This window comes from Physeter macrocephalus, chromosome 18 (assembly GCF_002837175.3).
Source record: "Physeter macrocephalus isolate SW-GA chromosome 18, ASM283717v5, whole genome shotgun sequence".
NCBI lineage: Eukaryota > Metazoa > Chordata > Mammalia > Artiodactyla > Physeteridae > Physeter > Physeter macrocephalus.
The window spans coordinates 6,715,744-6,738,744 of NC_041231.1; the positions used below are offsets into that span (position 1 = coordinate 6,715,744).

At 55.0% G+C, this 23,001-nt stretch overlaps 2 protein-coding genes across 2 annotated transcripts in view; one reads left to right on the forward strand and one right to left on the reverse strand.

Moving 5' to 3' along the window:
• Positions 1–6,919, forward strand: part of CFAP92 (cilia and flagella associated protein 92 (putative)) — a 77,692-nt gene extending 70,773 nt beyond the window's left edge. Inside the window, exons 13-15 of the mRNA XM_055079575.1 lie at positions 4,652–4,816; positions 5,284–5,484; positions 5,557–6,919. Coding sequence (XP_054935550.1) covers positions 4,652–4,816; positions 5,284–5,484; positions 5,557–6,099 — 909 coding nt within the window. The 3' untranslated portion in view covers positions 6,100–6,919. The remainder of the gene's footprint in view (positions 1–4,651; positions 4,817–5,283; positions 5,485–5,556) is intronic.
• Positions 6,920–7,186: 267 nt separating this feature from the next.
• Positions 7,187–23,001, reverse strand: part of ACAD9 (acyl-CoA dehydrogenase family member 9) — a 53,874-nt gene continuing 38,059 nt past the window's right edge. The window contains exons 8-18 of the mRNA XM_007109810.4: positions 22,638–22,711; positions 15,743–15,818; positions 14,324–14,394; positions 13,950–14,069; positions 13,225–13,353; positions 11,391–11,470; positions 9,630–9,756; positions 9,385–9,462; positions 8,761–8,889; positions 8,040–8,112; positions 7,187–7,601 (exon numbers count right to left, since the gene is read on the reverse strand). Coding sequence (XP_007109872.2) covers positions 7,501–7,601; positions 8,040–8,112; positions 8,761–8,889; positions 9,385–9,462; positions 9,630–9,756; positions 11,391–11,470; positions 13,225–13,353; positions 13,950–14,069; positions 14,324–14,394; positions 15,743–15,818; positions 22,638–22,711 — 1,058 coding nt within the window. The 3' untranslated portion in view covers positions 7,187–7,500. The remainder of the gene's footprint in view (positions 7,602–8,039; positions 8,113–8,760; positions 8,890–9,384; positions 9,463–9,629; positions 9,757–11,390; positions 11,471–13,224; positions 13,354–13,949; positions 14,070–14,323; positions 14,395–15,742; positions 15,819–22,637; positions 22,712–23,001) is intronic.

Sequence of the window (23,001 nt, forward strand, 5' to 3'; positions counted from 1 at the left end):
CATACTGTTCTCCATAGTGGCTGTATCAATTTACATTCCCACCAACAGTGCAAAAGGGTTCCCTTTTCTCCACACCCTTTCCAGCATTTATTGTTTGTAGATTTTTTGATGATGGCCATTCTGACCAGTGTGAGGTAGTTTTGATTTGCATTTCTCTAATGATTAGTGATGTTGAGCATCTTTTCATGTGTTTGTTGGCAATATGTATACCTTCTTTGGAGAAATGTCTCTTTAGGTCTTCTGCCCATTTTTGGATTGAGTTGTTTTTTTTTTGATATTGAGCTCCATGAGCTGCTTGTATCTTTTGGAGATTAATCCTTTGTCAGTTGCTTCGTTTGCAGATATTTTCTCCCATTCAGGGAGTTGTCTTTTCATCTTGTTTATGGTTTCCTTTGCTGTGCAAAAGCTATCAAAAGCAATATCTTATACACACTATCCAACTTAAGAAATCAAACATTATCAGTATTTCCATAGTTTTCCATGTGTCCTTTCCCATCTCTTACTCCTTACCCATAAATAACCACTATCTCAACTTTTATCTTTCGCTTGCTTTTCTCTATAATTTTACTGCATATGTATATAATCTTCTATAATTTTAATTTTTGCTTAGTATTAATGATATTCAACCATGTTTGTGTATATAGCTATAGGAATATGCCATTAGTTATTAATAAGCATTTGTATTATTTTTGTTATTTTAAACAGTGTGATTGTAAACATATGTTAACATGTCTTCTCTTTAAAAATAGGCAAGATTTTATTTCATAAGATATATACCTAGGATTACAAGCATTGATTGTACTTCCACTTGTCTGGAAAATACTTTATAGTCAGATTTAAATGATCACTAATATGATGTATAATACCTCATGGAAGTTTTAATTTGCATTTCACTGTTTACTAGTGAGGTTGAATTTTTTTTTATAGACTTGATAATTTCTTCTTTCATGAAAAAGTTTTTCCCTTGAATTTCAGGTTTGGTTTTGTCTGAATGTTCTTAATGCTATCGCAGTGGTATTTATATATGTGGCAAGTTTCTTCTGGTGTCTAAGTTGTCTTTTTACTTTCTTAATGGTGCCTTTTAATCGACAAAAGTTATTTTAAATTTTGTAAATTATCCGTTTGTTCCCTTATGATTGAATTTTTTACCTTAAGATATCTTTTCCTAACCCAGGGTTATAAAATTATTCTGTGGTTTCCTCTACAAGATTTAAAGTTTTGTTCATTTCATTTAAATTTTTAATCCATATGGAATTTATTTTTTGTATGAGGATAGGAATCTGATTTCATTTCCTTCATATGACCTATGGTAGCAGCACTCTGTGAAAAGTTTGTCCCTTCCCCAGTGATCTACATGCCAGGTCTGTCAGAGCAAGTTGAGTTGCTGTTTCTTGGGTGATGGCGATCTTTACTGAAATTGCATTTACGAATGAATTATTCTCTTCACAGAAAGTGTTCTTTGTTGCTTTTTAAAATTTCTATGTTGTATGTTTATTTTCTATTGCACTGATTTCTGCTCTTATTAATTTCTTTTAAAAAATTTCTTTACGTTTATTTTCTATTTTTTTATCCTTTTAAGCTTTACTTTTTATTTTTTATTGAAGTATAGTTGATTTATAATATTATAATAGATCCTGGTGTTATTATCTGTATACATATACTTTTCACATTCTTCTCCATCATAGGTAATCATCACAAGATATTGAATATAGTTCCCTGTGTTATAGAGTAGGACCTTGTTTATTTTATATACAGTAGGGTGTATCTGCTAATCCCAAACTCCTACCTTATCCCTCCCCACCCTTAACTGCTTTGGTAACCATAAGTTTGTTTTCTATGTCTGACTCTGTTTTGTAAATAATCCCCTTTCTCTCATGCTGTTTTTTTTATTCTTATAATTTTTATTGGAGTATAGTTGATTAACAATGTTGCTAGTTTCTGCTGTACAGCAAACTGAATCAGTTATACATATAACCAGTCTTTTTTAGATTCTTTTCCCATATATATTATCACAGATTATTGAGTATAGTTCCCTGTATTACACTTGTATCGTGTTTTAGATTCCACATATAAGTGATATCATATGATACTGGTCTATCTCTGTCTGACTTGCTTCACTTAGTATGATAATCTCTAGGTGGATCCATGTTGCTGCAAATGGCATTATTTCATGCTTCCTTCTGGCTGACTGATATTCCATTGTATTTATTTATTTTTAAAATTTATTTAATATTTATTTATTTTTGGCTGTGTTGGGTCTTCGTTGCTGTGCGCGGGCTTTCTCTAGTTGCGGCGAGCGGGGGCTGCTCTCTGTTCCAGGGCGCGGGCTTCTCACTGCGGTGGCTTCTCTTGTTGCGGAGCACAGGCTCTAGGTGCACAGGCTTCAGTAGTTGCAGCACACAGGCTCTGTAGCTGTGGCTCGTGGGCTCTAGAGCGCAGGCTCAGTAGTTGTGGCGCACGGGCTTAGCTGCTGTGCGGCATGTGGGATCTTCCAGGAGCAGGGCTCGAACCCATGTCCCCTGCATTGGCAGGCGGATCCTTAACCCCTGCGCCACCAGTGAAGCCCTCCATTGTGTTTATAGACCACGTTTTCCTTACCCATTCATCTGTCAGTGGACACTTAGGTTGCTTCCATGTCTTGGCTATTGTAATAGTAATGCTGTGAACATTAGGGTGCATGATCTTTTCCAACTACACTTTTCTCCAGAGGTAAGCCAGGGAGTGGGATTGCTGCGTTGTACGGTAACTCTGCATATAGTTTTTTAAGGAACCTGCATACTGTTCTCCATAGTGGCCGCACCAATTTACTTTCCCACCAACACTGTAGAGGGTTCCCTTTTTTCTAGGCTCACCCCAGCATTTACTGCTTGTAGACTTTTTGATGCTGGCCATTGTGACTGGTGGAAGGTGACACCTCGCTGTAGTTTTCATTGGCATTGCTCTCAGAGTTAGCAATGTTGAGCATCTTGTCATCTTCCTCTTTGGGTTTTTTTTTCTCTTGAAACAGTATAAAATTCGCCTCTTCAAACTGGCTTTTTGAAAGTCGGCTGTGTTTGGAATTCGGCATCATTAACAGCCTTTCAGGCTTTGTGAGTGTGAGGTGCCCTGAAGCACCAGCTGTAAAGTTGTTCCAGGAGACGTCCACAAGGCGGCAGCATTTCTTCATGCCCAACTCCGGTTACTTGGCAACAGAAAGCCTTAGGGAAAGTCTGCTTCCCGGGCTGTGAATTACAGAGCAAAGTCTTAAGGGCTTGGGTCTCACTACTTCTTCCTCCTTCAGCCTCCCCCCCTCCCCCCGAGACAAACGGCAACCCCTGCAAAACGGCCGTGTGTGCTGTTTCTCATAGGTAGGGTGACTCCCAGGAGGGAGGCTGGAGGCCCCTCACCTGCAGGAGACATGCAGACCAGGTGACTTCTCGAAGCTCCTCCAGCCCAGAGGGTCCACCGTCGTTTGAGTGCACTCGGCTTCATTTAGGTGTAGGAGGGCCCACCTGGATCTGGAGATTGTGGTCCCCTCCCGAGGGGAATGGACAAGACAGGTCCAAGTCCAGCCTTGGGACCGAAGTCTGCTCAGGCTTCGGGTAGGTGATACCAGCCCAGGTCCCCGAGGCCAGAGAGGAATAGAGCAGACATATCTTTGCTATTCTTATTTTCATGGTATGTTGGAGTATAGTTGATTTACAATGTTGTGTTGTTTTCAGGTGTACAGCAACCTGATTCACTAATTGATATTCATGTATCTATTCTATTTCGAATTCTTTTCCCATATAGGTTATTGCAGAACGTTGAACAGAGTTCCCTGTGCTTTACAGGAGGTCCATGTTGATTATCCATCAAACGTATATATATATATATATATATATACACACACATATACATATGCACATATATATATATATATATACACACACACATATAAAAATATACTTGTGTGTATATGAAGCCCGACCTCCTAATTTATCCTTTGCCCCCACTATTCCTTTTTGGTAACCCTACGTTCCTTTTCCAAGTGTGTGTGTTGCTCTTTTGTAAATGAGTTCATGTGTATCTATCGTTCAATCCTAGGTATAAGTGAGATCATATGCTATTCGTCTTCCTCTGTCTGACTCACTTCACCTACTGTATGAGCATCCCAGGTCCATGCATGTTGCCGCCAATAGCATTATTTCATTGTTGTTTATGGCTGAGTAATAGTCCATTGTATATGCATACCACACTGTCTTTATCTAGTCATCTGTCGGTGGACATTTTGGTTGTTTCTGTGTCCTGGCTGTTGGAACTAGTGCTGCAATGAACCGCAGGGTGCCTGGTTCATTTCCAATTATGGGTTTCTCCAGATATATGCCCAGGAGTGCTCCTGGGGCCGGGCTCTTTTTAGTTTTGTTAGGAACTTCGATACTGTCCTTTATGGTGGCTTTTACCAATGTACATTCCCACGAAAATGTAGGAGGGTTCCACTTTTTTGGTCCTCGAATTTCAATGTGGACAGTGAGGGCTTGTCTCGATGGTCGTTTTGGCAGGGGTCTGTTTATGCTCTCAGGACAGATCCCGGCAGTGCAGCCGTGTCCCAGAGATCAGCTGGCTGGATACACACTGACAGTTGCTGGCGAGCAGGCCGCTTGTGAGGAATGACTCGTGTCTCTTTCTCCAGAAAAACATCTCGGGGGCCTACCAGGTCAGCAAGAAGTCTCCCAAGTCTGTTGTGAAGGTGATCAACATCTCAGCCCCGGCCAAGGATGCTGTCTATAACTATAGTATCCAGACCCTGAACTCTACAGAGCTTGCAAAGAAGGAGCTGTATCGAGAGATGGCCAAGGTGAGTTAAGGCCCGGCGTGGGGAGCAGCCACGCACCTCCACTCCAGGCAGGGCAGTGGGGGGTCTCCGGAGCGGGGAGGAGCCGACAAGGGACGAGAGGCAGCACAGAGAGCCGTGAACCCTCTACACGCCACGTTGAGCCCAGAGGCCCCCAGCGCCTGTCCAGGTGTGCGTGGCTGTGAACGGCCGCAGGTTCTTGGCTCTCGGTAGCCCTTCATTGCTGCCTGGGAAAGGCAGCCTAACCCTGGCGGGGAAAGCCTGGGCTTAGGCTTCCTTCCAGCCCTGACCACTTCAGAAAAGGGCTCCGTCAAAGGGGACAGGGACGTGGCCCTCGCTGGGCTGCTGCCTGGCTCTGGTAACCAGCATGCACCCCACACCGCCAGCATCCTGCCCCCAAGACTGGCAGCCGGTCAGCCCCGCCGAGGTCCGCTGTCAGCCTGTCTATCCACGTCTGCTCGCGTTTCCAGGAGCCGAGGAAGAGACTCACGTACTCCCGGAGCTACCTGTCAGCCACAGTGGAGCCTCAGGATTCAGAGGAGGAGGAGAGAAAAGCCGAGAGGAAGTCCCGCGACGCCTGGCTCACACCCAACGGGTTCCGAGTGACCGGTCTTCACAGCACGGGCAGGACACATCACCTGGGGCTGCCACCCCTCGGCGCCGTCACAGAGGTGGGTGACGGAAGTGGGTCTCCAGCGGGCGTCTGCAGGGGCCTCCCCCTGACCTGCTGCCCACCGACGTAGGAGTGGCGGGAGAAGGCACCGTTTGCTAACGTGCTGGAGCCGGTGCTGCACCGAGAGAGCTGGGGCTGGGACCGGCGCCACCAGGACTTCGATCTGTACACGCAGCCACCGCCGTTCTTGGAGCTGCCGCCCCCTCCTGCGCCAAAGCCCGGCACAGGTAACCGGGGGCGGCACCCGTTCTGTTTTAGCAGCCATGCTCCTGGGCTGGGAAATCAGGATTCGGCGGGGGCTGGTGTCAGAGCGCAGGCTGGGCTGGAACTTCTGGTTCCAGCTGGATTCATCACTTGTTGTGTGACGGGGGGCAGGTCCTGCCACCGCTCTGGGCTTGGTTTCTATGAAAGGGAGGCGCTGGAAGGTAGGGCTAAGGGCTTTGAGGCTTCACACTGTGTTACCCCTGACCAGCCTCAGGAGGCTCTGGGCGCTGCTGGGCCCTTCCAGCTCCCAGACACGGCCAGTCGGGAGGGCGGGAGCCTGGCCACACCAACCCCTCCGAGTCCTCTTCATCCCGTTTGTGAAGAGGGACCAAAAATCATTTATAGGTAGAGAACCAAATCCGTGAATTAACAGAACCAGAATCTTCAGGGAGAAAGAGAGGTGAGTTGATCTGGCCACAGACCCCTGGCCCAGAAAGCTAGACTGGATAAACGGTGGAGTGCTTTCCTTCCCTGACTGACTCCTAAGGGCCGCTGGTAACAGCTCCGTGAAACCGGAGGACGTGCTGACAAGCTGCTGAAACTGGTCTCTCCCCTCCTCTGGACTGTGCCACCTCCCTTCAGTAGAGGCCCCAGGCTCTGGGGCTGCAGGCAGGGTCCCAGGCTCAGGCTCACTGCTGTGGTCCAGCCCAGGGACACCAGGCTCGCTGCTCCGGCCCTTCCCAGCCCCAGGGCGCGCAGCTAAAGACACACGGGTGAGCACAGCTCCCCACAGCGGGGGACAAAGAGAATCTGCTGCAGACGGGGCTCCCCGCTCCTGCGGGCTCCGCGCAGACTGCTGTCCCGGCACCAGGTGAGAAGCCGTGGCCTCTCCATCCACGCCAGCAGAGAAGCTGGGGTGCCATCGGGAAGACGTCCAAAGGCTCACCTTTGGAAGATGAGCGGTCCCGAGGCCGGCAGCAGGCCTAGCCCCGCCCCCCGAGCCAGCCCAGCCCCCAGGTGGATGACGACTCCTACTCGCAGGGGGAAAGCCTGGCCGCCTCAAGGCAACGTCTCCGAGGGACAAACCCCCGCGAGCCGACCGGAGCACGAAGCCTGGCCAGGTGAGCGCACCAGGACGGGTGTGTAGAGGCCCGTCTGTGCCGCCAGAAGATGTCAAGCGGCAGGGGGAAGCGCCAGCTGGGAGCAGTGCCTGCTGTCCCGCGGCAGCACCATCACCTGGGAAGGACCAAAACCCTCGTGGCACCGTGGCCCGGGCAGCCGCCCCCCTGCCGCTGGAGCCCTCTTCTCACACATGAGGACACAGGGCCCTGGAAGCCACCACCCGAGGGTGGATCGGAGGGTCAAGATGTTGGTAGGCGGGCTCTGAGCAAACAGGTGAGCAGTGCAGCAAACAAACACTAGCTGTCCTCTTTTGTTAAACGGTTCCTGTTTTAAGTAGGTGCCTTGGGCTCCTAGCTTAAAGAATGACACGTACGCGGTTTTCAAGCTGTTTCTTGGAGAACGTGTGGTCTGACAGAAACGGCCACCCTGCTGAGACCCGTCCCTACCACCCCAGGCCAGCTTCCACCCCGAAGCCTTCCTGGCCAGGCGAGTCTCCGCAGCAGCTCCACGCTCTCCCCGGGTCCGCTCAGAGCCCGGGATCGTGTCAGGCAGCAGTGCCCTCGGGGCCCCGGAGAAAGCCCGTCAGAGAACTGGGAGAAATGGTCAACTTGTAATAAAGCAAGTTCTCTCTCTACCTTCTGGAAGGCGTGTGTTGGGCGGACAGCAGCAGGGACGCTGTGCCCCTGCTTCAGGACGTCCGGTCCAGAGGGTGGGCGCAGACGTAGGCGCGCTTCTCTAGGACCTGCTGGGACACTTTCTTGACCAGTTCATCGAGATTTTCCGGAGAATCTGGGAGGGAAAGAGAAAGAAAGAGTAGGTGATCTTTGGAAAAAAAAATGTTCCAGCAGTTCGTGTTATCACGAAGTCAGCCCTCCGGCGTGAAGGAGCCCTGAAGGTGGCAGCCCGTCCCCAGGGAGTGGTTCTGGGCTGCCCCCTGGCGACCCCACCTGCTGGAGGAGAAGCCATCTCGTCATGCCCACTGCATGCGGTGACAGCCGCCGTCAGCACGGCGGGTGCGGGGCGCCAGTGCTCCTCCCTCCGCAGGTCAGCTGGGTACAGGGTGCCCCCGAGAGGCTCTCGCCTCGCGGGCTCTGTGCGCTCCTGCTGGCAGGCCTCACCCAGCCCTGGGTGAGCAGAACTCTGTGTGCAGCCCTGGGAGGCCACCGGCAGGTCACCTGGCATCAGGTCCCAGCCCCCGTTCTCCCCCAGCCCGAGCGGCCCACTTACACTTGTCCAGCTGAGACAGAGTGAAGAGATTCTGGTAGTAAGCTTCCGTGCAGAAGAGGTTGGCCAACAGAACCTGACAGAACCAAAGTCAAAGTCAAAGTCAGAGAGGATGACTGCTCAGGACCCGGGGATCTCCGCTCCTGCCTGGAGCCTGACCTCGGAGCTCCAAAGAAAGAACTCAGTCTGTCGGCCAAAGCAGGCAGCTTGGCCAGGGTCGGTGGCCCGGCCCAGAAGCCATGGCAGCCCTGTCCCCAGGGCAACTGACTCGACCCCTCTGAGCCTCAGTTTCCTCCTTGGCGGGAGAACTCTCAATCCCGCAGCCACGGTGCGCGTGCCCGTCAAGACAAGGGCGTGCACACGTCAGGCGCTCGGACCGCACCCACCCTGCCAGCAGATGGGCTGAGGGCGCTGGGGTTCGGGTTCCGACACTCACTCCCCTCCCTGCCCCCCAGGCAGGAAGGTGAAAGGCAGTGGCCCTGTGTCCTGAACAGCACAGACCCGCCCATGGGAGCTGAGAGCACCGGCCGTGGCCATGGACACAACTTGGCAACCCCACCCGTCTCTGGGTCAGCTGGCGTGGGCCCCGTGCTCACCCCCGACCCCCGGGACACAGCCCTGGACGTGCCCAGCCCCTCCCTTCCCCACTACCCGGCCTCATTAAAGTGCAGCAGGATGACCCCTGCAGGGAGGCTGCCTGTGCGGGGGGGAGGGGCGGGCCCACCTCATGGTCGTGGTTCTGGAGCCCCACGCGGATAGAGCGGCTGGCCCGCGACAGCACGGCCGTCATCCCGTACAGGTTGATGAGGATGTTGGCCACTCGCTTCAAGACCAACTGCTCCTCCACGATGGTCTGGGAACAGAGGGCGGGGTGCAGACTTGCCACCTGGACACAACTCCAGCACGCTCTCCCGGGCCCACCTCTGCTCGTCTCTGAGCCTCGCTCTACACCCTGGGGGAGCAGGGCTAACACTGCCTTCCCCCCGGGTTTTCCCTTAGCTCTGTCCAGATGTGGGCAGGAGTCAAGACAAGATCACGTCCCAGAAACCTGGCTGAGACCACTGGCCAGCGCTTATTACCACCTTTGGACGCCAGAGACACAGAGCAGGTCCTACGAGTAAGGTCCAGGCGGGTTGCCCCTCCCGGCTCCAGGGAGCCTCCGGTCCCCTAGAAGGTGGCCACCCAGCAGGGGCTCCCCCCACGCTCCCCAGCTAGCTGAGTGGTCCCGGGGGCAGGCAGCCACAGCCAGCCCTCCCTGGCGACCAAGACGGCTGGGCCCGGTCCCCAAGGCAGACACTTGGCACAGTATCATCGCACAGATGCTGGCCCGCCTCCCTGCCCCCGGTACCTTGCCGAAGCGCAGCAGCAGGCTCTCCACAGCGCGGCGGAAGACGTGCACGCTCTGCTCCAGCTTGGTGGCGCTGTCCTGGGGGCCGGGGGCGGGGCTCCGCTCAGCACCGCCCTCTCCGCCGCGACAGGGTGGAGAGGGCGGCTGGTGACCCCCGGACGGCCTGGTCCTCCCCGGTGCCCCCGGCCACGCCCCCTCTGGGAAGGGACACCCGATGGGGGGTGCCCCTGGCTGGACCCACTCACCGCCATGCTGGGGTGCACGGCTCCCAGCTTCCCTGTCAGCCCAAGGTCCACGGTTCGGCCCAGGGAGTCCCGAAGCCTCTGGCCCACAGTCTCCATGATGGTGGTCACGTTGCCCTGTTTAAGCTCCCTGCAGAGAGCCCAGGCTCCGTAAGCTGAGGCCCCGCGGCCGGCTCCGGCTGCCCAGCAACACGGCCCCGCCTCCGTGCCAGCAGCTCTAGGGAACCCGGGCAAAAGCTCCCCGACTATGCAAAGCCAGAGGGGCCAACCCAGGACCTGGCCAGTCCGTCAGGGAGCAGCCGTCTCCTCTATGGCCAGAGGGGACACCCGGCTCACACCTGCTTCCAGGTCATTTTCTCCCCGAGCGGGCTGAAAAATCCTCTGGGCGAGCCATGCCCGGGTGCCGGCAGGGACCACTCACTGTTCTGGCCCCAGGATGGGGGTCGGGAGAGGAAACTAGTCTTGTGTTGGCCTTAGAGCTGGCACCTATTCAAGGATCACCTCTCCTTGCCCCGGTTCTAGAAGCAGCTCCCTGCCGCACGGGAGGCAGGAGCTGCAGGGGAGGAGGGCAGGGCCCCGGCGGCTTCCCAGGCAGCTGGCCCCTCCCTCCAGCCAGCCTGTGAGTCAGCTGAGCCCTGCAACGCTGCACGCCTGGTCCATGGATGAGGCAGTGCCCTTCTCTGGCTGCCCCAGGACAGGCCTCTGCTGGGCAGGGTGGACCCGAGGGGCAGACGGTGGACGTGGTACCTACTTGACCCTCGCGGTCAGGATGCGGCCGGCATGCTGCAAGCCTGTCAGGGCGATGTACATCCGGAGAATCTCGTTGGTTCCCTGTGGCCAACGTGATCCAGGTCAAAGGCTGCCCGCATCGGGGCAGCCCCAGCGGTGCCGCGTGCGTGACGGGCTAGGCCATGCTGCTTCCTGCTTATTCTTCGGAAGCAGCTGGGAGCAGGGCTGTGACCAGGGGACGGGGCAACACGCAGCCTACTGCTTCCACGGGACAAGTTGGGGCTGACCGGCTGGCGGCGGCCTCCCTCTGGGACCTACCCCATCCCGGGGCCCGCTGTGCATGAGTCATTCCTTTCTCCAAGCTTCCGTTGTAAGCGGAGAAACAGTCCCCCTTAAAAGAAGTGAAGGATACTGGTACCCAGGACGCAGCAAGTCCTCAGTGGACCCACTACCAGCTCGGTCCAGGCCAGGCTCCTCGGGAAGCAGCTGGCCGCACTGCAGTGCCAGGTGCCACCACCCCGGGGCTGCCTCTTCCCTGCTGCCACCAGCCCCCCCGCCCACCGTGACCACGTGACCTCGGGGGCGCAGACCAGGGGGCTTGTGCCCGTCGTGCACGCTGGGGCTGAGGGTCAGAGAGGCAGGGGCTGGACTGAGGCACGCCGCCAGGCCGCGCCGCGGACGGAGGCTCCGTGGGAGCGGAAGCGGCAGCAGGGAGAACTCCAGGCTGACGCAGGCCCGTCCGGGGCGGTCTCGGCTTCACGCTGAGGCCCTGCACCCCTCAGAGCTGCTGAACCCGTGCTGACCACCCCGCCAGCCACGGAGGACCGCACTTGCCTGGGCCAAGGGGAGGGGCCCTGGGAGAGGCAGGCCCGGGGCAGCAGGGTCGTGACGTGGGACCTGCGCCCGCCCGGTCTGTCCACTCAGGGAGAGGACGCAGGGAACACCAGCAGCCAATGCGGTCTTCCCCCTGGAGGGGGAGCCCCCGGCTGCTGGGCAGGGTGGACCCGAGGGGCAGACGGTGGACGTGGTACCTACTTGACCCTCGCGGTCAGGATGCGGCCGGCATGCTGCAAGCCTGTCAGGGCGATGTACATCCGGAGAATCTCGTTGGTTCCCTGTGGCCAACGTGATCCAGGTCAAAGGCTGCCCGCATCGGGGCAGCCCCAGCGGTGCCGCGTGCGTGACGGGCTAGGCCATGCTGCTTCCTGCTTATTCTTCGGAAGCAGCTGGGAGCAGGGCTGTGACCAGGGGACGGGGCAACACGCAGCCTACTGCTTCCACGGGACAAGTTGGGGCTGACCGGCTGGCGGCGGCCTCCCTCTGGGACCTACCCCATCCCGGGGCCCGCTGTGCATGAGTCATTCCTTTCTCCAAGCTTCCGTTGTAAGCGGAGAAACAGTCCCCCTTAAAAGAAGTGAAGGATACTGGTACCCAGGACGCAGCAAGTCCTCAGTGGACCCACTACCAGCTCGGTCCAGGCCAGGCTCCTCGGGAAGCAGCTGGCCGCACTGCAGTGCCAGGTGCCACCACCCCGGGGCTGCCTCTTCCCTGCTGCCACCAGCCCCCCCGCCCACCGTGACCACGTGACCTCGGGGGCGCAGACCAGGGGGCTTGTGCCCGTCGTGCACGCTGGGGCTGAGGGTCAGAGAGGCAGGGGCTGGACTGAGGCACGCCGCCAGGCCGCGCCGCGGACGGAGGCTCCGTGGGAGCGGAAGCGGCAGCAGGGAGAACTCCAGGCTGACGCAGGCCCGTCCGGGGCGGTCTCGGTTTCACGCTGAGGCCCGGCACCCCTCAGAGCTGCAGAACCCGTGCTGACCACCCCGCCAGCCACGGAGGACCGCACTTGCCTGGGCCAAGGGGAGGGGCCCTGGGAGAGGCAGGCCCGGGGCAGCAGGGTCGTGACGTGGGACCTGCGCCCGCCCGGTCTGTCCACTCAGGGAGAGGACGCAGGGAACACCAGCAGCCAATGCGGTCTTCCCCCTGGAGGGGGGGCCCCCGGGCGCCCAGCCTGGCACTGGCCCAAGGGTCTGCCTCCGCACACCTGCGCCCGGGGCCTCGGGCTGTCCACTCCGGGAGAGGACGCAGGGAACACCAGCAGCCAATGCGGTCTTCCCCCTGGAGGGGGGGCCCCCGGGCGCCCAGCCTGGCACTGGCCCAAGGGTCTGCCTCCGCACACCTGCGCCCGGCCTGAAATCCTGCCTGGCCTCCCTCCACGGCCGCGGGCCGCACCGCTGCAGCCTACGCCCCGGCGGGCTTGGGGCATTTCCAGGGACACGAACGCAAGCAAGCCGTTCTCTTCTCCAACCTCTGTTACCGCTTCTCGGCCCTCACGGTTAGATCCAAACGGGCTTCCACGGCTGGCTCCCCTCTGGCCTGCCCGCCCAGCCCCTCTGCCCTGGCCACCCCGCCGAGCAGGACCGGCCGCTGCTCCCTCCGTCTACCCGGTGCCGGCAGGTAAGGTCCCGTCAGGGCCTGGCACACTCCACTCCCCTGCCCTCTCTGCCCCCAAGGCCAAGTGCGCTGCTTCCTGAGGCCCCAGCCCCTCACCACACTGCTGTTCTGGAGTCGTCATCTCTCAGCCAGCCTGCACGACCAGACCAGTAGCGCCCCAAAGGCGACTCTGGGGTCCCAACACCCTTTCCTTCCTGCTCCCAGCCTGTGAACTCCCAACATCAGAGTCACCGGGGAACGCCCTCGGGGTGACCCTGCCAGCTGCCTCATCACCTGGAATGGGCACTGGAGGCTGCACCCCGGCCTCCCAGGCGGAGACCCGCGGGCGGTCGAGCGAGAGGACGCGCCAGCCGGCCTGGTGCCAGGACCACGAGGCTCTGGGGTCCACGGCACACCACTCAGCGGGCGGCGCACTCACCTCGAAGATGAGCAGGATGCGACTGTCACGCAGGATGCGCTCGTACGGATAGTCCCTCATGTAGCCCGAGCCCCCGAGGATCTGTAGCGCCTCGCTCACGCACTGCCAGGCGGCCTCTGAGCTGAACACCTGCCACGGACCCGGGGCGAGGTCAGCACGGGGCCGTCAGCACCAAAGCCCCTTCGGGAGGAGGACCCTCTGCCTCGGGGCCAGGTGGCTGCGGACGGGGTGGGAGGCTCCATGCAGAGAACCGGGCTTTGGGAAGAGACGACCCAGGTAGGAGCCCTGACTGTCACTGGTGGCCAAAAAATGACCCCCCTCCCCAAAACGAGATAGAAGCACAGGGAACTCGGCTATGTACCTCAACCAGATATTTCATAAAAGGAAGTTTTGATACCAAAATGTAGGAAGACCACAGACTCAGGACAGCACAGTCCTTCCCAAGGAAGCCCAGCTGCTTTGTTAGGCCGATATGAAATTACAACACACAGTCTGTATTCCCCCTCTTTTGCGGTGATCACCATCGGCTGGTGACAACCTGGCACAAACCATGCTGGGAGACGCTGGCCTCTCGTAAGCTGGACCCTGTCCTCTGCTGCTGCCCTATGCCACTCTGCTCTCCCCGGCTGCGTCCCAGGGGTGCCTGGCACGGGGGGCACCGCGTAAATACCTAAGCGGTGGCAGACTAAGGAGGAAGACGGCAGGCGCTCTGTGTGGGGGGTTACCTTCACCATGGCTGCCTCGATGGAGCAGTCAGGAAAGCCCGGCTGGTCCAGCATCCCCGCGGTGAGGTAGGCCATACTTTCCATCACATAAGCCTTCTGAGCCATCAGGGCAAACTTCTCCTGGAGCGTTCAGAGAAATACACCATCAAGAAAGAATGTGCCTGTGCTGAGACCCAAACCTGCCGAGCAGTAGACAAGGTAACTCAGACCCAGCCCAGTGCCCAAGAGCACCAAGGCCTGGCGCTCGTAAAAGGGGCCACGTGCTCATCTTCTCCCCGAACGACCGCCCGCGAGTCGCCAGTACAGGCCCCAAAGCACGCTTCCAGTGCCCACGAGGTAGAGTCAGCCCAGGCGGTGCTCTCGACCCTCCATACCTGAATCAATCCAAACTCGCTGAGGTTCCTGTTGAACTGTTTCCTCGTGCAGGCGTACTCGGCGGTCATCTCTGAAGACGAGCAGAGTTATCAAAGGACTTAAAATGATCTCCTCAGTCTATCGTCACCACCCTTCAAACGCCCAGGCAGGAACTACGAGAAGCGGGTCTGCTGAGACCAACACCCTGAAAGTGAGAGCCCTGCCTTCCAACATCTCCGGGTTCAGGAGTGGAGTGACTGTCCCCTCTGAGTGGCACCCAGGGTGGGACAGAGCAGGATCCGGCCAGTCGGACACGTCCGGACCCAGCTCTCGCTCTTACCAGCCAAGCCTGGGCCACGTGGCCTCCCCGCCCTCATCAACACTGTTGACCTCAGGGGCACGGCAAAGGCCACGGGACGCCCTGCACAGAGACGCAGGCTCACGCCGGCACGTGTGTCCATCTGGCAGCAGCAGGGTGGCCCGCGGCCTCCGCGCCAGCCCTGCAGGCGCCCACGGTGGCCCCCTCCCTGCAGCCAGCGCTCTCCCAACGCTCCCTCCGGACGTCCACGCGTAACCCACTCTCACAGAGGGCTCGCGGCGTAGACAGACTCCCACGTTCCCCCGTTTCTGGGCCTTGCGATCTCAGGGGCTCTACATCCTTTGGGGACAGACTGACCACGGAGCGAAGCCCTTGCATTGAGGAGTTTTCCAGACAAGGAAGCAGAGTCCAGATGGGCTCAGGGCCTTGAGGGAAGCTTAGCAGAGGGAGACGAGCCCTGAGCTTGCAGTCTGATGGGGGGTGTGGTCTCGGGCAAATCACTCCCCCGCTCTGAGCGTCTGGCCCTTCGTCTATAAACGGACTCTGCCCTGAACTCCGAGGAGCTTCCTAAGCAGCCGGTGGGGAGCCAGCCCCGGGTACGCCCGCGCCGCAGCCAGGGCCCTGCGTGTCCCCGTGGTCCGTCCCACAAAGATGGCAGTGACGTTCCGTGCCCCCCAGAACACCATCAGGCTGTTTTAACTTCACTGGCAAACGGAAGTCTAGGGTTCAGTGACCGTAACAGAAGAAAGGGACAATCCAAAGGCTGAGGGACCAGGGTCCCCAGCTGACCCCGTGGCTCACCCGCTGGGCGCTCACCCACAGAGAACCAGAGCTCGGGCTTCTCGGTGTCCAGCTCACGCTCAGCCGTTCGCTCAGCGGCCCTGTCCTCAGCGGCCAGAGCAGCCACCCCCCTCCACCTCCGTCCCCCGCCTCCCCCACCCCGTGCGCGTTGAAACCTCAACGCTAGCCCGTGCACCCTTCAGTCTAAATCGAAGGCCTGAGACCAGCCGTGGACAGGACTGGCTGCCCGCGGCCCGGCTCAGCGCCGGCGCGCCCGCCCGGGGACGTGGCAGGGCCCCCGGCGAGGCCGCCGCAAGGGCCGCCGTCCGGACTCACGCACCGATCAGCTTCTTCAGCATCCCGGCCACGGCGCTGCCCATGCTGAACCGCCCGCTGTTGAGGATACGCATGGCCACCTGCAGGGAGAGGGGGGCTCAGCGCGGCTCGCCTCCCCCCACCCCCGTGCGCAGCTGGGCAAGCTGGGGGCCCAGAGGGCTGAAGGGGGCGGACCGCGACGGCGCTCGTCTGCCTGCACCGCAGCCTTCCTCAAGACAGAAGGCAGCACCCGGGGGACTTAAGCCTCCTGCCGGGCCTCGCCGGGCCGGGAGGCAACACAGTCCCAGCGCCTCAAAACCAGGCAGTCTGTCGCCGAGATGCTCTCACAGACTTCCCTGCAGGCACCGCCCCCGCCAAGAGAAACGGGACACCCTTATTCCAAAGGACGCGGCCACTTCCCCCAGCCTCCGGGGAAGGGAGCGGGAACTGAGACTGGCTGGGTACCCACCGCCAACTCCTCACTTTCCCAGCAACGCTGCAGCGTCACGGTCCTCCTTTCACAGATGAAGAGCCCGAGGTTCCAGGCGGTGAGCCCGTCACAGACAGAGCAAGCACCTGCCTGACGTGCAGGCCCGAGCACCCTGCACTGAGCCGCCCCTTTGACGGGCGTGACGTGCTCCTCCTCCCCCAATGCCTACAGGAGCGACCCTAGCTAAGGAGTTCTGTCAACGTCACTCCCCTCTTCCGACCCCAGCTTTCTACCTAAAGCCGACGGCAAGCACACACGCGCTGCTTCCCAAGTACCAGACTAGCCGGGTTTGGGGAGGCACCCCCTTACAGGCCTAAAGGGACCTAGAGACCATAGCCGCCCAGGCAGCAGGGCAGGAGGGGCATCCCAGGCAGACGGTGGACGGGTGGCCACCAGCGCCAGGCCCCTAGAGGACGCTGCGACCGGCCCACCCCTGCTCAAGCCTGTGAGGCCCCAGGAGGAGGCCTCAAGGCAGGGCTGGGGGCAGCACGCAGCCTGGGACTCGGCGTCACACGTGGCACTGCTCGCCTGCGTGACTGGGATTAACCGAACGTGCCTCTGAACGTGAATTTATGATTACTTGCCGAATAACCTGAGTGGAGACTCTCAAAACAGATCCTGTGGGGCTGGGGAGACTGCAGACACCTGCTCCAGCCACCGGGCAGGCAGCACCGGTCCTGGCAGGCGAGTCCGAGGCGGGTGGGCAACCAGGTGGGCACGGCCAGAAGCTGGGGCTCGGCTACGTCACAGCGCAGCGTGGCCCGTTGTGCCCCCTGCTCGGGCCTGTGACCCGTAATGTCGGACTCCCTGTGTCTCAGGACATGGAGGGGGACAGCGGTCCTGCTCGACCCGCCAGGACTCAACTCCCCGCCTCCGGCCCCTTTTCCCTGACTGCTTCTTAAAGGCCAGCACGCAGTTTCACGAACAGACTTACTTCACAGCCCCTTCGTGGTTGATTGTCAGCTTCGCTTACAACGAGAACAAGAGGAGGAGAGGACTGGACGCCAGGCCCCAGTCCCCAGGAGGATGGAAGGTCTGGCAGGCTCGGCCTTAGCTGAAAGGGCTCGTGAACCTAGGCGTTCCCTCCTACCCAGGCCTGCTCCTGCTGCGTGGTCACCTTCCTACCGCAGAGCAGTCCCCTCCCACAGCCACACTCCAGGTACAAGGCACGGCCGTCCCCGCAGCCCCCGTCGCTGACCGCCTCTGCGCCCCGATGAACCTCCTACTCGACCTCCCGTGGCATCGGCGTTCCCCGGGCCTGTGGTCATCCTAGCCGCCTTCTCCGGCATCGCCCTGGCGTGTCGCGCCTTTCAGTGTGGACGCTGACTGGCAGGCCATCCCACTCATGACGAGATCGGGCTTTAGAAATCTGTTTTTCTTTGCATACTAAAACCATCACTTCTCGCCTAACACGATGGAAAAAAATTTTTAATGCAGTGTTGGGAAGGACTGGGCAAAGACCTCACACACAGTCCAACCGTCCAGCAGGCAACATGGCAACACGGACCAAGAACTTAAAAATGACCAGGCCCTCTGAGCCAGAAACTTGACTGGTATTTAAACTCAGGAGGTAATGAGAGAAGGGTGCAAGATATGTATAAGGATACACGCCATGCAACGCAGTCCTGAGTGGGGAAGAAGGGAAACTGCGCTAAATGCTCGATCCTGGAGACCCAGGGACAGTGAATGTGGCGTCACCACATGAGGAAATGCTCTGTGGTTCCGAACCTCAGCAAATCACATTCCCTAGCATGAAAAGACTATGAGGGCTTGTTGATAAGTGAAAAATACCAGCTATCACCTCTTACACACACACACTCGGGCAGAAATATTTCAGCGATGTAAACTATTTAAAAAGATCTAGAAAGACAAGCACCAAAAGTGTGAACAGTGGAGACAGCAGAAGCAAGAAGAACTACAATCCTGCAGCCTGTGGAACAAAAACCACATTCACAGAAAGACAGACAAGATGAAAAGGCAGAGGGCTATGTACCAGATGAAGGAACAAGATAAAACCCCAGAAAAACAAATAAATGAAGTGGAGATAAGCAACCTTCCAAAAACCACATTCACAGAAAGACAGACAAGATGAAAAGGCAGAGGGCTATGTACCAGATGAAGGAACAAGATAAAACCCCAGAAAAACAACTAAATGAAGTGGAGATAGGCAACCTTCCAGAAAAAGAATTCAGAATAATGATAGTGAAGATGATTCGGGACCTCGGAAAAAGAATGGAGGCAAAGATCGAGAAGATACAAGAAACGTTTAACAAAGATCTCGAAGAATTAAAGAACAAACAAACGAGATGAACAATACAATAACTGAAATGAAAAATACACTAGAAGGAATCAAGAGCAGAATAACTGAGGCAGAAGAACAGATAAGCGACCTGGAAGACAGAAGGGTGGAATTCACTGCTAGAATAAAGAAAAAAGAATGAAAAGAAATGAAGACAGCCTAAGAGACCTCTGGGACAACATTAAACAACAACATTCGAAATTATAGGGGTCCCAGAAGGAGAAGAGAGAGAAAGGACCAGAGAAAATATTTGAAGAGATTATAGTCAAAAAATTCCCTAACATGGGAAAGGAAATAGGCACCCCAGTCCAGGAAGCTCAGAGAGTCACATACAAGATAAACCCAAGGAGAAACACGCTGAGACACACAGTAATCAAATTGGCAAAAATTAAAGACAAAGAAAAATTACTGAAAGCAGCAAGGGAAAAATGACAAATAACATAAAGGGATCTCCCATAAGGTTAACAGCTGATTTCTCAGCGGAAACTGTACAGGCCAGAAGGGAGTGGGCATGACATATTTAAAATGATGAAAGGGAAGAACCTACAACCAAGAGTACTCTACCCGGCAAGGATCTCATTCAGATTCGAGCGAGAAATCAAAACCTTTACAGACAAGCAGAAACTCAGAGAATTCAACACCACCAAACCAGCTCTACAACAAATGCTAAAGGAACTTCTCTAAGTGGGAAACCCAAGAGAAGAAAAGGACCTACAAAAACAAACCCAAAACAATTAACATAATTCAAAAAGACACATGCACCCCAATATTCATTGCAGCACTATTTACAATAGCCAGGTCAGGGAAGCAACCTAAATGCCCACTGACAGACGAATGGATCAAGAAGATGTGGTACATACATACAATGGAATATTACTCAGCCATAAAAAAGAATGAAATAATGCCATTTGCAGCAACACGGGTGCAACCAGAGATTATCATAAAGTAAGTCAGAAAGACTTATTATCTGAAGTAAGTCAGAAAGAAAGAGACAGATACCATCTGATACCACTTATATGTATCACCTAAAATATGGCACAAATGAATGTATCTACAAAACGGAAACAGACTCACAGACACAGAGAACAGACTTGTGGTTGCGAAGGGGGCGGGGGGAGAAAAGGATTGGGAGTGTGGGACTAGCAAATGTAAACTATTACATATAGAATGGATAAATAACAAGGTCTTACTGTATAGCACAGGGAACCATATTCAGTATCCTGTGACAAACCATAACGAAAAAGAGCATTAAAAAAAAAGAATGTCTGTATGTGTATAACAGTTACTTTGCTGTACAGCAGACAATGGCACAACATAGTAAATTAACTATACTTCAGTAAAATATTGGGTTGGCCAAAAACTGACTTCAGTTTTTAAGTAAAAATAAAAGACACATTTTTCATTTTCATCAAGAACTTTATCGAACAACATATTCACCGTTTTGTTCCACTACCTCCACCATTTTTCAGGCAACTTCGTAATTCCATCTTCGCAAAACTTCTTATCTTTTTGAGCAAAGAACTGTTCCAGGTACCTTTTACAGTATTCCAGGGAACTGAAATTTTTCCCATTAAGAGAATTTTGTAAAGACCAAAATAAATGGAAATCCGAAGGTGCAATGCCTGGTGAATATGGTGGATGAATCAGAACTTCCCAGCCAAGCTGTAAGTTTTTGTCCGGTCATCAAAGAAACATGCGGTCTTGCGTTATCTGATGGAAGATTACGCATTTTCTGTTGACTAATTCCAGATGCTTTTCTTCAAGTGCTGCTTTCAGTTGGTCTAACTGGGAACAGTACTTGCTGGAATTAATCATTTGGTTTTCCGGAAGGAGCTCGTAATAGAGGACTCCCTTCCAATCCCACCATAAACACAGCATCACCTTCTTTGGAGGGAGACCAGCCTTTGGTGTGGTTGGTGGTGGTCCATTTTGCTTTTGCCCCACAATCTCTTCCGTTCCACGTTATTGTACAGTATCCACTTTTCATTGCCGGTCACAATTTGTTTTGAAAATGGAATGTTTTCATTACATTCCAGTAGAGAACCACATGTGGAAATATGGCCAGGAAGGTTTTTTTCACTTAACTTACGTGGACCCCAAACATCAAAGTGATTAAGATAACCAAGCTGGTGCAAATGATTTTCAACATTTGATTTGGATATTTTGAGTACGTCGGCGATCTCTCTCGTGGTATAACGTTGATTGTTCTCAATTAATGCCTCGATTGATATCGATCAACTTCAACTGGTCTACCCGACCGTGGAGCATCATCCAGCAAGAAATCTCCAGCACAAACTTCGAAACCACTTTTGACATGTTCGATCAGTCACAGGACCTTCCCCATACACTGCACAAATATTTTTTTGTGTTTCAGTTGCGTTTTTACCTTTCCTGAAATAATGAAGCATAAAATGCCCCAAATGTTGCTTTTTTTCCTTCCACCTTCAATATTAAAAGGGCTGCACAAAATTCACCAATTTTGATAAGTTTTTTAAAAAATGCATGCTGATATGACAGCTGTCAAAATACAACCTAGCAAAATTGTTTCGAATGAAATTAAAGACAGCTAAATGCTACTAGAGCCATCTTACAGAAAACACCGAACAAACTTTTTGGCCAACCCAATAAAATTTTAAAAAACCCCAAAAAACAAAGGAGATAAATAGCCAATAAGCGCATAAAAAGATGCTCAACACGACTAATCATCAGGGAAATGCAAATCAAACCACAACGAGATATACTTCACACCCACAAGGATGGCTGTAATTTTTAAAATGGACTATCACACTTATTGACAAGGATGTGGAGCAAATGGAACCCTAACGCACTGCTGGTGGGAATGTGAAACAGTGCAGCTGTTGCGGAAAAGAGTCTGGCGGTTCCTCTAAAAGCTAAACATATAGTCACCATTTGACCCTCCATTTCTTCCAGGTGTGCACCCAACAGAATGGAAAACAGCATTCACACAAAAACGTGCACACGAGTGTTCACAGCAGCATTATTCAAATGGCCAAAAATTGAAACAACCCAAATGTCCATCAGCTGATGACAGATGGACAAAACGTGGTCCATGCACATGATGGAACGTTACTCAGCTATAAGAAGGAGTGACACCTGCTAGACTTGGATAAACCTTGAAAACACTATGCAGCGTGACAGAAGCCATACAAGAAGGACCACACATGGATTCCCTCTAAATGAAACATGCAAAATAGGCAGATGGGGCTTCCCTGGTGGCGCAGTGGTTAAGAATCCGCCTGCCAATGCAGGGGACACGGGTTCAAGTCCTGGTCCGGGAAGATCCCACATGCCGCGGAGCAACGAAGCCCGTGCGCCGCAACTACTGAGCCTGCGCTCTAGAGCCTGTGAGCCACAACTACTGAACCCACATGGCACAACTACTGAAACCCGCACGCCTAGAGCCTGTGCTCCACAACAAGAGAAGCCACCGCAACGAGAAGCCCGTGCACCACAACGAAGAGTAGCTCCCGCTCGCCACAACTAGAGAAAGCCTGCACACAGCAACGAAGACCCAACGCAGCCAAAAACAAAAATAAAATAAATTTATAAACAAACAAACAAAACACGCAGATCCACAGAAGCAGAAAGTGAAACAGCGACGGCCAGAGTCTGGGAGAGGGGAAATGAGACTCAAGTATGGCGTGTCTTGCTGGGGTGATGGCAATGTTCTAGAATTAGACCATGGAGATGGTTGCACAAGCACAGTGAATATACTAAAAACCAACAAAGCATTCATTTGAAAATGGGAAATTTTGTCATGTGAATTACCTATTATTAAAAAAAATACTCTTACTCTAAGAAAAAAAAATCAGGGTAAGCACTCACTCAGGACCCAGGGCTGTGAATCCCGAGCTTTGCGGGGCCACTGGGCTGCTTTCTCCACTGGCTGGGGGAGGACTCTACGCCTCCGTGAGGGAGGGTGAGACCGAGCGCTGCTGCACCCCTGCCTCCCAGGGCTGACTTCTCTCCGCTCTGCTGACCTCCCTGCAGAGAGCCACGCGTGGCCGCCCGGCCAGCCCAGCCCAGCGCGCTGCCAGCAGGGAGGTGACGGGAAGCTGGGCCAACGCACACGAGACTGCAACGAAGGTCAGCACACGCAGGGCAACACACCTTAAAGCCGCCTCCAACTTCTCCGAGGACGTTTCCCACGGGCACCCTGGTGTTCTCAAAGTGGACCTCGCAGGCTGGAACACACAACATCCAGGACCTCAGCTGAGGGGGACGAAGCGCTCTACCCCCGACCTCCACTCGGGACGCGGTTCATTCACTCACTCGCTCATTCATTCAGACCCTCCACAGTCCGAGCTAAGGGACCCAAGAGGCTGAGCCTTGTGAGGACCGCAGGGCAGCTCCAGGTGGGCCGAGGGCCACGTACGGGACACCAGCCTCGAGTGAACTGAGTGCCGACTGGGCCTGGGTGGGAAGGAGGGAGAAGGGAGGAAGGAGGAGTCCCAGGCCGGAAAGATGGGGGTCT